This window comes from Pristiophorus japonicus, chromosome 12 (assembly GCF_044704955.1).
Source record: "Pristiophorus japonicus isolate sPriJap1 chromosome 12, sPriJap1.hap1, whole genome shotgun sequence".
In the NCBI taxonomy this organism is placed as follows: domain Eukaryota; kingdom Metazoa; phylum Chordata; class Chondrichthyes; family Pristiophoridae; genus Pristiophorus; species Pristiophorus japonicus.
Window position 1 is genome coordinate 105,552,829 of NC_091988.1, and position 16,489 is coordinate 105,569,317.

Here is a 16,489-nt window from a genome sequence, read left to right on the forward strand (position 1 = left end):
TCAAAGTTCTAATTGACCATGTCACCCAACCGTCCTCGAAATGCAACGATGAATCTACTTGGATTAGAACGTCCATTCCCAAAAGGGGTTGATCTACTGGGCCTATCCAGACCGGCGTGGTTAGTTCATGTGGACCCAGCCCTATAAGTACCGGTGTTGTCCTTTTAATTTCCATTTTATGGCCTCCAACTCCATAGGCTGTATGTGCCCTACCATCCAACGGCAAAAAGTCTCCATATTGTAGGGGTAAGCATGTTAATTCCGCCCCTGTGTCTAAAAGACAGTCCACATCCTTATCGCCCACCCTCACAGTTATATATAGCCCATCTCCCCTTTGTTGTATTAGTGCGAGGAGGTGGGCCAGGGTGGGCTCTAACCGTTTTTTGCTATCCCAAGTAACTCCTTCTGTTGTTGTATTGTCAGTCGCTTAAATGCTTCTATGAGGTCGTTATCTTGTGACAAGCCTGGCTTGTTGGTTGAATTGTATCCCTGGCTGCGTCCTCTTCCCCAGCCGCGACCTTGCTGTTTTGCCCTGCACGTCTTGGCCCAGTGACCTCCTATCCCACAATGATGACATTTTCCGGGTAATTTTCCTAATAACTGTTTATCGGAATCCTGGGATTTCCATCCCATAGCCTGTACAGCTCGGACTTTAGCTCCCATATCCCGATCTAATTGGTTACATCGATCCACCAATGCTGCAAAGGTAGTTCCTCTACCTTCCCAGTCCAGTAACATTATCTTAAGCATTTTGGACAGTTCTGGCTTTAGACCTGCCACGAAAGCTGCTTTCAGGGGTCCATCCATTTCCTCATCCATATTATTCATACCCGAATGTTCTAGCCACGTGCATCTAAACCGCTCGTCATACTCCAGGACCTCCTCTGTTCCTTTCTGTTGGCAAGCTGCAATTTTTCCCCAGTCTGTCTTAGCTGGACTGAAGGCTTGCAGCCAGTGTTTAATCGCCTCCCATCCTGTGTCTAATTCTTGCTCATTCTGCCCCAAAGCTTCATCTACCTTGTCGTGCAATTTTCTTCCCTGTGTTTTTGGCACCATTATGGTCAAAATTTGCACTCCGTCCCAGGAATGAAGTTGATATATATTTTTTAAGCTGTCCAATTGGTCCCACGTTTTTACTCCCCCTTTCTTTGGATTGGGCAATTCCTTGGACCATTTATCAATTTTTTCTGGGTCTGCCGGAGCATGAATTCAGTATTCTGCATACGCCCTTCTCTTTGTTTTTTTGGTTCCGCCCTCATCCGCAGTCTCTTCTGATTTGACTACAACTCGTCTTTTTTTAAACGGGGCAAAGCGCACCCCTAATTCTTCATCATCCTCCGACACTGTATTGTTGGAGGATTCAGAATCCGTGTCTATTCCTCTGTCGTGTCTTCGGGTTTGCGCTTTTAATTTATCCAAACATGGGTACCCTGGGAATTGATCAATACATTTTCCTTTTCCTATTACTGTCTCTTGACCTAATGATTTTTTCCATTCTTTAATTTCACCTTTAAGATCTTTAACTTCCGCTTCCAGCTTTTCAAGTTCAAGCTTTTTTTGTTGCAGCTGTGCACAAACAGCTTGCAATTGATCCTTTGTACTGGTCAATTCTCGATCATGTTGGGAACGCATTATAATTTCATTCTGGTTTCGGATCTGGCCCATAACCGCTAGGGACCATCTAGTTCGCTCTTTATTTTTCATACGGGTCGTTTTTCCCCAGACGCTTTTAATCTCGTCCAAGGACCATTGTCCTTTGGAGATTCCGTACTTTTGTTCGATCTTAATACAGGTTTTAGATAAGTTGAATTGTTGCTCTATGTATTCTTTCAACTGTTCGAGAATTAAATCTAGCGAAACTTCAGCTGGTGCCTGTCCACCTTTAACAGTTGTAGGCAATTCTTTGTTCTTATCTCCTGCTGCCATTATACTGAGTTCTTTGCTGGGGTCTCGAGTCGTAGGCTTGCTAGCCGATCAATAGGTCGGTGATTAATTAACTAACACACCGCCGAAGTTTAGACGTCTATGGGACCTCGAGCCGACTACCAACCGGAGGGTTCGCAAACCGGAGGCTTTCGGAATCGCGTAGAAGGAGAGGCGAATTTAGACTTTTGACCAAGGACTTTTTTAAAAAAGAGGAGTCCTTACCTCAATATGTAGGTCCGATGTCCAAAATTCAGTTTCTTTCCTAAGCGATCCTGTTCGCAGCACCAAAATTGTTAGATCTCTTAATTTCCAATGAAATACGAACTCTGATGGTAGTTTTAACTTTTTAATCTTGGCAGAGAGCAACAAACTGCTGGCTGATTGCCAGTTCCTTTGTCTTACTGAAACATGGTCAAAATGGCTGTATTTATGCCTGGATCAATTTACAGAAAAGAACTCGCCTTCTTTGACCTTATTGGCTCACTACCCAAGGGTCCTAAAATGTCAAGTTGATTGATGGCTTAATGCAACATGCTACCACTCACGTAGCATCTCTGACTTGTTGTCTGCGAATTTTCACAGCCTGTCTAAATGCAGCCTGTTTGAATTCTCTCTCACCAATAGATCCCGACCACACTCGCTCACAGGGGTTCCACCCACAGAACAGCTAATGAAAAGGACGCTTAAAGCCAGGTTATCCCTTATACACCCCACCATGAAAGAAATTGTTGAGAACAGCCGCCAGTCACAATGTGACTACCATGACGGGAATGCGAGGGCGCGATGTATTGATGTTAATGACGCTGTCTTTGTCCTCAACTACGCTTCAGGGCCCAAATGGCTCGCAGGCACTGTGATTGCCAAAGAGGGGAATAGGATTCTAGTAGTTAAACTTACCAATGGACAAATCTGCTGCAAACATGTGGATCAAACAAAATGGAGGTTCAGCAACCCCATAGAAGAAGCAGAGGAAGAACACGATGTAGAGTTCACTCCACCACAGGTGACCGAACACCGGAACCAAGTGGAGGAGAGCCCAGTCACTGTGGGCAGTCCGGACAGGCCTGAGGCACCACAAACAGCAGACACTCAGGCCAGCGCCCAACAACCGGAGCCCCAACTCAGGCGTTCTATAAGGGAGCGTAAACTAAACCTAAACCTGAGACTTAACCTATGATCCCAATAAGACTTTGGGTGGGAGGTGATGTCATGTATTCAACTGTCATTGTAACCCATGTATAAACTGACCTAAGTTGTACACCGTGAGAACATTGACCACTAGGTGGTGAACCTGTGGGAGACACTCCTAACCTGGACTTTCAGGTATAAAAGGGGAAGCTCCACTCATCTTCATCACTTCAGTGCTGGCTAATAAGGGTTATTGGTCACAGAGTGACCTTCTCTCAAGTATGGGCCTCGTGTGCATTTATACTCTATCGTAAGGACATATTAAACACGATCCTTAATTTCCCTAGTTAGCCACGGTTGAGCCACCTTCCCCGTTTTATTTTTACTCTAGACAGGGATGTACAATTATTGAAGTTCATCCATGTGATCTTTAAATGTTTGCCATTGCTTATCCACCGTCAACCCTTTTAGTATCACTCACCAGTCTATTCTAGCCAATTCACATCTCATACCATCGAAGTTACCTTTCCTTAAGTTCAGGACCCTAGTCTCTGAATTAACTGTGCCACTCTTCATCTTAGTAAAGAATTCTACCATATTATGGTTACTCTTCCCCAAGGGGCCTCGCACAACAAGATTGCTAATTAGTCCCTTCTCATTACACAACACCCAGTCTAGGATGGCCAGCCCTCTAGTTGGTTCCTCGACATATTGGTCTAGAAAACCATCCCTAATACACTCCAGGAAATCCTCCTCCAACACATTGCTACCAGTTTGGTTAGCCCAATCAATATGTAGATTAAAGTCGCCCATGATAACTGATGTTACTTTATTGCACACATCCCTAATTTCTTGTTTGATGCTGCCCCCAACCTCACTACTACTATTTGGTGGTCTGTACACAACTCCCACTAGCGTTTTCTGCCCTTTGGTATTCCATAGCTCTACCCATACAGATTCCACATCATCCAAACTAATGTCCTTTCTTACTATTGCGTTAATTTCCTCTTTAACCAGCAACGCCACCCCACCTCCTTTTCCTTTCTGTCTGTCCTTCCTAAATGTTGAACACCCCTGTATGTTGAGTTCCCAGCCTTGGTCACCCTGGAGCAATGTCTCCATGATGCCAATTACATCATATCCGTTAACTGCTACCTGTGCAGTTAATTCGCCCACCTTATTCCGAATACTCCTCGCATTCAGGCACAGAGCCTTCACGCTTGTCTTTTTAGCACACTTTGTCCCTTTAGAATTTTGCTGTAATGTGGCTCTTTTTGCTTTTTGCCTTGGGTTTCTCTGCCCTCCACTTTACTTTTCTTCTTTCTAACTCTTGCTTCTGCCCCCATTCTACTTCCCTCTGTCTCCCTACATTGGTTCCCATCCCCCTGCCATATTAGTTTAACCCCTGTCCAACAGCATTAGCAAACACTACCCCAGGACATTGGTATGCAACCTGTCCTTATAATTCAATCCTTTCAGCCCTCATCTTATTTTCCAATACCTGGCATGAACTTGTGGTGCCCATTGGCACACTTGGGGCATTCTGCGACTGGTGGCCACCACAGGGCATAGAGTGTCTAATCAACACCGATAATAATGCTGTGGTTTAGATGAGATGCAAGCCGTGATCCTGACCAATGGATCCATCACAGATCATTCCACGTTCGGACCGGGGTCCAGCAGGGCTGCGTCATCGCGCCAACACGCTTCTCGATCTTCCTTGCTGCAATGCTTCATCTCACCCTCAGTAAGCTCCCCGCTGGAGTGGAGCTAAATTACAGGACCAACGGGAATCTGTTCAACCTCTGCCTTCTCCAAGCCAGATCCAAGGTCGCCCTATCCTCTGTCATGGAACTACAGTACAGACGATGCCTGCGTCTGCGCACACTCGGAGGCCAAACTACAAGCCATCGTCAACACCTTCAATGAGGCGTATGAGAGCATGGGCCTTACATCCGTAAAACAAAGGTCCTTTCCCAACCTGTCCCCGCCACACAGCACTGCCTCCCCCGGTTATCAAAATCCATGATGAGGCCTTGGACAAAGTGGACCATTTTCCATACCTCGGGAGCCTACTGTCAACAAGGGCAGACGTCGATGACAAGGTCCAACACCGCCTTCAGTGCGCCAGTGCAGCCTTCGGTCGCCTGAGGAAGAGAGTGTTTGAAGACCAGGACCTGAAACCCAGCTCCAAGCTCATGGTCTACAGAGCGGTAGTGATACCCGCCCTCCTGTATGGCTCAGAGACATGGACTATATACAGTAGACACCTCAAAGCACTGGAGAAATACCACCAACGCTGCCTCCGCAAGATCCTATAAATCCCCTGGGAGGACAGACGCACCAAAGTCAGTGTCCTCGCTCAGGCCAACACCCCCAGCATCAAAGCACTGACCACACTCGATCAGCTCCGTTGAGCAGGCCACATTGTTCGCATGCCCGATACAAGACTCCCAAAACAAGCGCTCTACTCAGAACTCCTACATGGCAAGCGAGCCCAAGGTGAGCAAAGGAAATGTTTCAGGACACCCTCAAAGCCTCCTTGATAAAGTACAACATCCCCACTGACACCTGGGAGCCCCTGGCCAAAGACCGCCCTAAGTGGAGGAAGTGCATCCGGGAGGGCGCTGATCACCTCGAGTCTCGTCGCCGAGAGCATGCAGAAATTATGCGCAGGCAGCGGAAGGAGCGTGCGGCAAACCAGTCCCACCCACCCTTTCCTTCAACCACTGTCTGTCCCACCTGTGACAGAGACTGTAATTCCCATTTTGGACTGTTCAGCCACCTGAGAACACACTTTTAGAGTGGAAGCAAGTCATCCCCGACTCTGAGGGACTGCCTATGATGATGATGAATGCTGTGATTTAGATGAGGAGTTTATTTTAGTTACATTAGATTTTATGTTTAATTATATCAGTGGTGCCCCCTCAGTTTGAGGAGCTGTCTTTTTGTCAGTACCACTGAGGCTAGCCAGCATCACCCTGATTGATTCACTATAGACTCCTGTGTTAGTAGGTGTTCTGCACACAGTAAAGGGGCCCGTTCCGCCCGATGGCTTGCCTCTCTTCCACACCTACGTTGGCGCCCGGGTGTCCTTGGAGATGGAGCACGCGGTGTCCACCGACACCATCGAGGCCTTCCATGACCGATGGGCACCGGAGAGACAGGAGTGCTTCATCACTTCCAGTTATAACATTTTAATTTCATTTGTTAAGTTTCCTTTAAACTTTTTTGTTAAGTTACAACTATTTGAGTAGAAACTTTAAATCAAGAGCTTGGAACAGCTCCACAACAATTTTTGTGAACCTATAAATCAAGTGCCCCCTTGTTAAAGGGCACTAAAACCGACAAATTAATCAAATGAATTTTTAAATTAAAATTGGTTCAAATAAAAATGTTTTTTTTGTTAAGTTTTAGTCTTTATTGATTGGGCCCCTTTAAACAGGGGGCACACATTGACCTTAAATTGGCAATTGCTGGGATTAGAAGATCAGTACACAGTAATCCACTCCAAACAGCAAATATTGATATAATCAATGAGGGGTTGCTACAGGCCAATCAGTTGTCTGCCTAGTTGACTTACTAATTATATATATAGCCTCCAAAACCAGCTCCATTTGCAATAACTTGTTCACTATGCCTCCAAAGAAAGTCACTGATCCTGCAAAAGATGGTGCCAGGGCTGTCCCTTCAAAGAAGAAGAAGAAGCAGCAACTGCCTCTTCCAGGTAGGAGCAGACCAGGTGTCTCCGTGCCCCTGCTCAGTCCTGTCTGGGCAGCAGCTGTTTTTGAAGTCAGCTGGTTTGAGTGTGAAAGGGCCCCAGAGTTGAGGCTCAACAGAGCTGCTATACTCCAGCTTCAAGCTGAGAGTCCCTCCCTCCCTCTTCCTTTAACCCAAGTGTTTCTGCAGCTGGGCCCAGCTTTCTAAAACCAGCTGCTGTTTGTTGAAGGGTGTACTGCTCCTGGCTGCCTGCTTGGGTTCATGGCTTGTTTTGAATGCTCCCATTCACTCTGCAGGGAGCTGCTGGGGTCCTGTGTCTCTCTAACTTGGTGATCTGTGCCTTGCTACTTTGCTTTTGCTCTTCATGGATTAAGAAAGAACTCTCCTTTTATCATGTGTTAAGAGTCAGGCCTTCATGTGGGTGAATGGGTATTTTTCACATTGCTGCCTTTCCAGCTTTGTACTTGGGTCTTTGATGAAAGTGAAGTTTGCCTTGCTCAACAAACCTGCCTTTTTCCCCAATCTCTGATGCATGCTGATAAATAACCCTGTTTAACATCACTTCTTGCTCCAACTCTTGTAAATCCCAATGATCTACCACCCTTGATCACCTCTAGTGTGAGATGGAGTTAGATATGGCCCTTATGGCTAAAGGGATCAAGGGGTATGGAGAGAAAGCAGGAAAGGGGTACTGAGGTGAATGATCAGCCATGATCTTCAATGGTGGTGCAGGCTCAAAGGGATGAATGGCCTACTCCTGCACCTATTTTCTATGAATACCCAATTTGTTTTTGAAGCTGATTGGGTTTAAATTGTAGGGCTTTCTATAGTAAAATGGGACCTGCTGCAGGCCATTTCTAAAGTTCCCTTTTACAGAAGCTCTGTTGTGACCTGCTCCTTACTGAGCAAAGCTCTAGAACTGTAAGCCTCCTATTTTTGGAGGTGGTATTTGTTCTGAGCTGATGCCTAGGGATGGGGGAATATAAATGGTTCATACACGAGCTGAAGTTAGCAATTTGAAATGTGTTCATATACAGGCCTTGGAATCTCCCCAAACTCTGGCTCTAACTGCAGTGTCTGTCAATTCCTTGTCCCTCCTCCAACACTGCCCTGATTTCCAGACTCCCTGCAGTCCTTCCACAAGTTTGTTCTTCCCTTTGATAAGTGAAGGACATCCTGTCTCTAGCTTACCTGTCTGATTCCCTGTGGTTCTATTACTTCTGGAATTGTCTGAGAAATTCCAGTACAACTGACTTACCAATGGCCAATTGTAAGCGATGTTGCCAAACTGATGGATTTCCACATGCATTCCAGGTCTGCGGAGGACCAGCACTATGATCTGCTCGCTTAACATCAAAACTCCTCCCATAATAAAAATGGTGGTTAATGCCTTGAAGAAAAGCAATGATCGCAAAGGAACTTCTGTGCCAGCTATAAAGAGCTACATTCTGACGTTTCACCCCACTGTGAACCCGGTCTACTTGAATAGCAGACTTAAGAAGGCCCTGCATGCAGGCCTTGAAAAGGGCATTCTGGTCAGGCCTGCAAACTCCCGAGCGATTGGAGCAACAGGACGATTCAAAGTAAGTGTCTTTCTTGTCCATATTTTCTACAACTAGGGATTCTTTCTGAAGGACTTAATCATACTAACTAGATGCTTACAGTGCCCTTGGACCCCACTCAATGAAAATTGAAAGTGAAGCAATTCCTTTACAAAGTGTTGGTGGAGCCTTGGTTTGGATTGTGCATGTCCTCTTGGGTCTAAAGCTCCTGTAGCCTCTTGATTCTTGATTGAAAGGTGCAAAGTGATTCATAGGAAGAACAAGGAAAGGCAATATAAACTAAAGGGTACAATTTGGGGGTGAGGGGCATGTGGAAACAGACCTGGAGGTATATATGCACAAATTAGTGGCAGGACAGGTTGAGAAAGTGGCTTTTCAAGAATGGTTGCAGGGGTGAGGGACTTCAGTTGTGATAGACTGGAGTTTTCCTCAGCTGAGGAGATTTGAGGTGTTAATCATGAGTGGTCTAGACAGTAGATAGTGAAACTGTTCCCATTGGTGGAAAGGGTGAGAACCAGAGGACACAGAATTCAGGTGATTGGCAGTAGGTCCAAAGGCAACATGAGAAATCTCTTTTACACCGAATGGCTATGATCTAGAGGCTGAACAAGTAGCTCCTCCTATCTTGTACCTTTTTTAGTGTTGTATTTGGATGGATATTAATCCATTGTTTAAATGTCGTGCAAGATTTTCAGTATCTTGACCAAGTGGGGCTTCCAATCTTCCCTTGACCCACTGACTTGCAGGATCTCTGCTTCCCAGGACACCACTTTGACTCTCTAAACCATACATGCATTCTATGTAATGCTCTGCTAGCTCCTAATGTGAAGGGTCTGTACAGTCAATGTGCTCAGTAATTGGCATAAGCCTGGGATCCTGTCTTGTTTTGCACACCCAAAACTGAAGCAATTCCATTAGTGTGGCTCACTAGCATGTGTGGGGTCTAGAGACTAGGCAGGAGGGAATGAGCTAGATTGTCACTACAATCATGGTGGCTGGTGAAGATGCCCTATGACATTCCATCAGTTTGGGAATGGAAGTATGATTGGTGGCTATGTAGCATGATGAACCAATGAATGGGAGTCTTTAAATCTGACTGTCTACCAGCTGCCACATGACCAATGTTTGATGCTCTAACTATAGTTAGTTTCCCCCATGGTCATGTGTTGGCCATTCTCCAAAACTTGCACAATGGATGATGCTTATAGGTCCTCTTCCTCTTCCTCTTGGTTAAAAGTTTAGTTTTCATGCTTCACTATTGGTTGAGCATCCACCTACTCTGATCTGTAAAGAGCCTTGGCTTTGGATGGTGATTATTGATTCTACCTGAGTTTCCTGAACTTTGTTCCACCAGATCAAGCTGTCACTTGGTGAGTGAGCTGGCCCCTGCAGTCTCCCATTGGATGGGTGAATTAATGAGCTATTGTAGTAATCCAGTACCTGTAGACAGGGTGAGAATTAGTCACTTGCTGAACACCAATCTGTGGTGTGCTCCTTCCTGGTTCTTGAGCCTGAGGTTGGTCATACCATAACTGACAAAATTTGGCAGTCTGTTGCTTTTTACAAAATGGTAAATTCTGCAAATATTGGTCAAGTAAAATGATGGACTTGTGTAATATCTCATTGGAGTGGTGATCAGCCAGGTCAATGCCTCCACTTAATGGGAAGATTGACGAACAAATGGCCCAACTGGGCAAAAGTCCATGAGGCCTCCAACACCCCTCCCCCCTCCCACCCAATCCTACCATTGGATTAGAATTGCCTTGAGGTTTTTATCTCCAATTCTAATGTTGCATAACTTACAAAATCATAGCTTCCTGGAGTACTGAATTCTAAATGATTCACCAATGTCTATTCTGTGAAGTTTGCTTATTCCCTTCCCCAGCTTGCTTCTATGAAGAAAACCAAAGAAAATATTGATCCAAAGAGTGACTCCACCAAGGCAGCAGCTACAACAAGGAAACCCAAAGCCAAGAATCCTGGAGCTGATCAAAAACCAGGTAACAATTTACTGATTCCATGTTTCTGCTGATCTAAACCCTGTTCCATCTCCTGGACCAACTCTGACTAAATTATGCTTCCACAGCCTGGTCCTACCACATGTGACACTAACTATCTGGGTTTTTGGGGCTAGATTGTTGCTTGACTGCACTCTACATGTGAATCCTTGATGCTCATTGACTGACTAAAGGTAACCCTGCTGCAGACATTCCAAGTGCTGCTTGGCTCAATGGCACTGGGATCCAGTGATGGGATAAATGTGTGTCTCCACTCAAAGGTCCAGTGTGTTAATAGGTTGGTAGCTGAAAAACCAATGGCATTTGGTACAATTGGTGCTTCCCAACTTGGTCATGCACAACACATGGGTTTGGAGAATACTGGAGTAGTAATCATTATAGGCACACCTTCAAAACAAGGATGACTTGCTTCCATACCAAAAAAAGGATGAGTTCACAGGTGTTTCAATGATATTCTAGATCCTGAACTACATCTTGAAGGGTGGAAGATACCTGTGTGGATTTTTTTAATGTGTGGTGGCTGTTGCACACCAGCCACTACACAGGCTTGACACACCAATCACTGACCTGGACCTTGATGTCCCTCTTGGCTGCTGTCACCCTCTTGCACCAGCTCTCGCTGTACCCTGAGTGGTACACTGCCACGCCACTCACCACTCCTTTTTATGGCCCCGACCTGCTGCTGGTGTTCTCTTGCAGGTCGGAGCCTCCATGCTACTGTGTAGTCACAGGAGGCCATTGTATCTGTGCTGGAGCAATATCTAATCTATCTGCCACACTCTTGTCCTGTTGGCCTACTCTGCTCTGGTAAGAATAGTTCCAGTGCCTCTAGTCTCCAGTTGCCTGTACCTGGTGAATCTGCACTGAATGCTCTCTATGGCTTTAATATCTTTAAAGAAATGGGAGCAGGAGTAGGCCATACAGCCCTCGAGCCTGCTCCGTCATTTAATACGATCATGGCTGATCTGATCGTGGACTCTGCTCCACTTCCCTGCCCGCTCCCTATAACCTTATCCCCTTATCGGTTAAGAAACTGTCTTAAATTTATTCAATGTCCCTGCTTCCACAGATTTACAAACCTGAAGAAATTTCTCCATCTCCATTTTAAATGGGCGGCCCCTTATTCTAAGACTGTCCCCTAGTTCTAGTCTCCCTGGAGTGGAAATATCCTCTCTGCATCCAACTTGTCAAGCCCCCTCAATGTTTCAATAAAACCACCTCATTCTTAATTCCAATGAGTAGAGACTCAACCTTTCTTCATAAGTCAACCCCCTCATCTCGAGTCAACCTGGTGAACCCTCTGAACAGCTGCCAAAGCAATAATATTTTCTAATAAGGTACCCAAACAGCACACAGCAATATCTCCTTTAAGCTGCAGTGTCTGGAGGTCCCACACAGGTCACTTGCCAGCTTCATGATGGACAAATTGTGTACATGCATTCCCCCATACAGGGAACATTGGCACACAGTAACTGTGGCCTGACTGAACCAATGATGTCAAATTTATCATTCACTCATTTTGTACACTCTGCCCCTATTTATAAAAGACAAATTATGTTTTATAGCTTTATCTATCTCTTGTACTTTCAGCAAATTGTCTTTGGATCCTGGGGTGCCTCAGGAGGAGGAGGAGGAGTAGTGGGTGGGGGGGCAGTGGCATGACATTGCATTTCTGGCCTTTCCTGCACCCTCACCAACTAAACTCTGAACAGGCACTGGAGGGCCACCAGCCCAAGGCAGTAGGGGCCTAGTATTAGGCAGTCCCTCATGTTGAGGATGACTTGCTTCCACACCAAAAATGGATGAGTTCACAAGTGTTTCAATGAAAGACCTAATATTCCAGGTCCTAAACTACATCCTGAAGGGTGGAAGATGCCTGTGTGGATTATTTTAACATGTGGTGGCCATTGCACACCAGCCACCACACGGGCTTGACAGAGCTAGGTGTTGGTCCAGTGGCAAGGATTACCCAAGGCGACTGGAGACCTGCTCTGCTGCATGGACCTAGTGCGCACGCATACTCCTACTTCTACATCGCCCCATGTCACATTTAATTCCATTTTAGGAGGTCTGCACGGTCAATACAGACAGCAGTGGTCCGCAAAGGATTTGTTGTAGACTAGGGGGAGCAGATGTGTTGACCTGGGCCCTGCAAGGAATCCTTGGGGGGGGCCCACCTGATTCTTAACAATTCCAGGGTTTTCATCTCCCAAGAGTCTGCTCAATGTTGTGTTCACCCTGAAGGACTCCTGTGTTTAGCTTGTTGGTTTGAACCCATAGCTGCTTGTCTTGCTGTGATTAAAGTAACAGACCAGACCTAACCTTTCTATACAATTTTACTGTCTAAAATCAGTGACCTCCAGACCAAAAAGCCCAAGTTTCTCTTGTCCTTCCACATGCCTCTGTCTCAGGCACTGAGAATTGGGGGAGGGAGAGAGGGCAGGAGCGACACCACACCAGCTGATGTCCTGTTCACCCTCTATTCAGAAAGCAGCTGCCTGTTCCCTTTCCAGAATTAGATCTATTGGGATGTAGATTTTGGGGCTCTGCCATCTGTATGCACACCTGCCCTGACATGGTGTCAGTATATGTATCAGTGATGGGTAAAGCTCTAATAGGACCACAAACTCTTCCATCTTGAGATGCCTGCAATCAATGCCAAGGGTCCTGTAGTTCTTGTACTTTGGACAATATCTATGTTTGGCCTTTGTTACTAAATTACAGATGTTTGGTTGAGGTGCCAATGTCCAGCTGTGCTGACGCAGAATTTGACAAACTTGGAATTTCTCAATTGACTTCCTAATATCACATTACACCAGTGTGGATCTTCACCTAACTTTTTTTTTGGTTTTAAGTGACATGGTGTGTGTGGACATAACTAATGATCCTGACTTCTGGCTATACACAATGTTGTACACCAACTCCCAATGTGACCTGTGGCTAAAAGTTCCAACCCAGCTTTACAAAATCTGTTCTCTCTGCAGATGCATCCAAGTCAAAAAAAACTACAGACCTTTCAAAAGAAAAAGGAGAGAAATCTGGGAAGGTAAGTGTTGCCTTTCAACCCTGTCCATGTTAATTGTAATCTCTCATTGGCTCAAGGGCTGGCTTGTGCAGCTTCAATGGCAGTCAGTGCTGCTTGCATTGAAGCCTGGTTCTAGTCAGCTCCAGGGTTAGAGGTGAAGTGTGAGATTCCTCTCCCTTGAGTATGAGCTTGACCCATCTCCTTTAATTCCCCTCCAGCCCCACAGCTGGCCCAGCTTTGAGCTGAAACTAGAGGGTGCCAAAGAAAGAACACTCTTATTTATGCAGTACATTTGCAGTGTAGGAAACCATGCACATTAAAGGGCTAATTGCCCATTGATGGGAAGAGGGCACGGGTGGGTAGCTTAATGTTGCTGAAACAAACCTGTAGCTTGTGCTTGGATTATTGGGTTACATAGTGAAAACCTCCATTTTTTGGGTGACTTTGTACTGAAGCACTGCTCTCCTCAGACAAGATTTCTAATTGTAGGGATCCATGAAGAGTGGATTAGAAACAGCCAAAAAATCACCCAAGAAGACTAAGCTACCAAAACCTGACGGAAAGAGTAAAGTGGACAAGAAGCTTGGACAGCCCTCGGACACCAGGGCAACAGGGAACACTAGAAAGAACAAGGCTATAAAAGAGGAACCACATTCACTTTCAGAAGCCTTGCCAGATAAGAAGGCTTTGAATTCTGACACTGTAGTGAAACTAGACCCAAGGGGTCAAGGGAAGAAGAAGAACTGACTAAGGAATAAGGACCATCCCCCCAGACAAGCCTGGGCCGACAGTGAGGGGCCACTGAAGCCAGGCCGAGGGAAAGTGCGAAAAGATGATTGACTGACTAGCTGGGTTCTTGCGTCTCCTGGCCATGAAAAATAATATGTAACTTGACTGAGTTGCACTTTTTAAAATGTATATCTTGTAAGTAATTCAATAAAAACTTAACTTCAAATGTGTTGTGAAGATCTTTAGATCAAGTGGAAAGTCTCCTTGCACTTAACTTCAATCTGTTGTGTTTTCTCCCCCAGTTGAACTGATGGTCTAAGTCAGTGATCCCTTGACTGGAATTCTTTACACCAGGGAAATGTGGAGTTGGTCATTCAGGGCATTGTCCCAGTTTGTTTGCTGGTGGCATTATGCCAATGCTTCCCCTGATATTTTTCAGAATTAAAATTCACCTTTCTAAGGATGTGAGAAGTACCAGAAAATGGTCACACATTCCCTGGTTCTTGCTTTCCTTTGCTGGCCTTGGGGTTTCCTCAGCAGTAAAACACAGCTTTTGTTTGGGCACCATATCACATACTGTTCACGGCTCAGCAGTGGCTCCCTTCAATGTACAACCTGATTTAAAGCACAACTTTATCTAAACATTTAAATCTGTCAGGGTAATCTCCAGTGCCTACTCTTGTAGGTGCCATGTGCTAGAACAGCTACCAATAGATGGCTTTGTTCTATGATTTTAATGTTACCAATGTAGTGTCAGCACCAGCTTCTGTCCTCAGGCCATGCTTCTGCTCGTTGGTGCTGATGGATCCATAACTGGGGTGGAGGGGCCAGGATAATCAAAGGGAACAGTTCCTCCCTTCATTACTGACTGACTTGCAATGGGAAGACTGTTCAGAGTTTGGGCAGCAGATTAACTTCCTGTTGAGTGCTGCCTTCAATTGGTTTTGTGGACTGTAGAGATATCATTCTCCTGGTTTCATGCAAAACAATTTTAGACCTGGCTGGTGTTCTGTGGCCTCAGTTGTGTGAAGGAAAGTATTATCCTGGAGTAAAGTGGCAGTAAACACCTGCAGTGGGTGAGGTGCCTGCAGGCATCATGGAGGGAGCTGAAGTGATGGCATGAATCATGGCAGCTCAATTATAGGAGTTGAAATATGTACATGGTGGATGCTGAGCTAACGCATACCCTTAATGGACTGGTCCTTGAGCTTGGTGCCATGGGTCCTGTCTTTTCCTTCTCTCTATTGTCTAGTCATGTTCCTGTGAGTAAATTGAATTGTACAAATCAGTCATGATCTAATTGAATGGCAGAACAAGCTCCAGGAACAATGGCCACCTCCAGTTCCTATGGCCTCTTCCTCCTAACCACCTGCGCTCCCCACCCACCCTCCCCAAGTTGCCTTTTGTCATTATTTCCTACCTAAATGGGATATCCCCACTAAACCAGCCCTTGTTATAATCCACTTCACTTCTCTGCATCGATCACCAATGACCATAGGAACCTAACCCCTACTGCTTGCTCTTGTGTGCTCACTCGTTTGAGGCAGCTTTCTGCCCCTAACCCTGGGTCACTGATTTTGTCCTGTAGAATATTTTTTAGCACTGCCTCAATATCCAGTGGCCTGGGCCTGAACTATACAACCATTTAAAGTCAGCAATGTGTAATAGAACATGACTTGTGTCCTACAAATGGCATTTTTGAGCCTTCTGTTACTTGAAGGTGATTCATTAGCCTCACTACAATTGGCTCATCCTTGCCAGGCAGTGGCTTGAGTTTGGCCTGTTGAGCAGTAAGGTATCAATTCACTGGTTGTTTCCCTGACTGCATGATGGGATGGCTTTGTCCAATTGTACCTAGTCCAGAGGTGGTTCTGAACTAAAGTTAAATGGATTTGCCATTCTCGTGATGGCAGTCACTTCCCTGTTACTGTGGAGAATAATGAATGCTGCTCCTTGCTTGTCGACCTGTTCAGGTGGTCTGTATCCAATCCCATTACTAGGCCTGTCCTTAAAACCAGACCCTTCAAAATGATTGACTCCTTCAGGAATTAGCATTGCCCTTATTGGATGGCTGCTTCATTCCAGTTCATCTGATTGAAGCATATTTTCACACTTCGATTAGGCTAATGAACTTCTACTGCCCACAAGCCCTGGGTCTTGCAGAGCATTGCTTGATGTCCCTTCCTCTATTGGAGGGACAGTCTTAGCCAACCACCTCCTGGGTTGTTCTTAAACCTACACCTTCTCATATATCTTTCCTTTCATGTTTGGTGTACATTTTAAACCTACAATGGAGACACTTTTTTTTAAAAAAAAAGTGAATGGCCATTCTGTATATTCATCAGTAAAAGCTTTGGCTGGAGGTGGTTCTTTGCACTATC

General features: G+C 45.5%; 1 protein-coding gene across 3 annotated transcripts in view; it reads left to right on the top strand.

Annotated features, from left to right (window-relative positions):
• Window positions 1–14,293, top strand: part of LOC139276969 (sperm-specific H1/protamine-like protein type 2) — a 31,238-nt gene extending 16,945 nt beyond the window's left edge. For all 3 annotated transcript variants that reach the window (XM_070894965.1, XM_070894966.1, XM_070894967.1), the window contains exons 2-5: window positions 8,089–8,357; window positions 10,222–10,336; window positions 13,339–13,400; window positions 13,869–14,293. In XM_070894965.1, coding sequence (XP_070751066.1) covers window positions 8,109–8,357; window positions 10,222–10,336; window positions 13,339–13,400; window positions 13,869–14,126 — 684 coding nt within the window. In that variant the 5' untranslated portion in view covers window positions 8,089–8,108 and the 3' untranslated portion in view covers window positions 14,127–14,293. The remainder of the gene's footprint in view (window positions 1–8,088; window positions 8,358–10,221; window positions 10,337–13,338; window positions 13,401–13,868) is intronic.
• The last annotated feature ends 2,196 nt before the right edge of the window (window positions 14,294–16,489 follow it).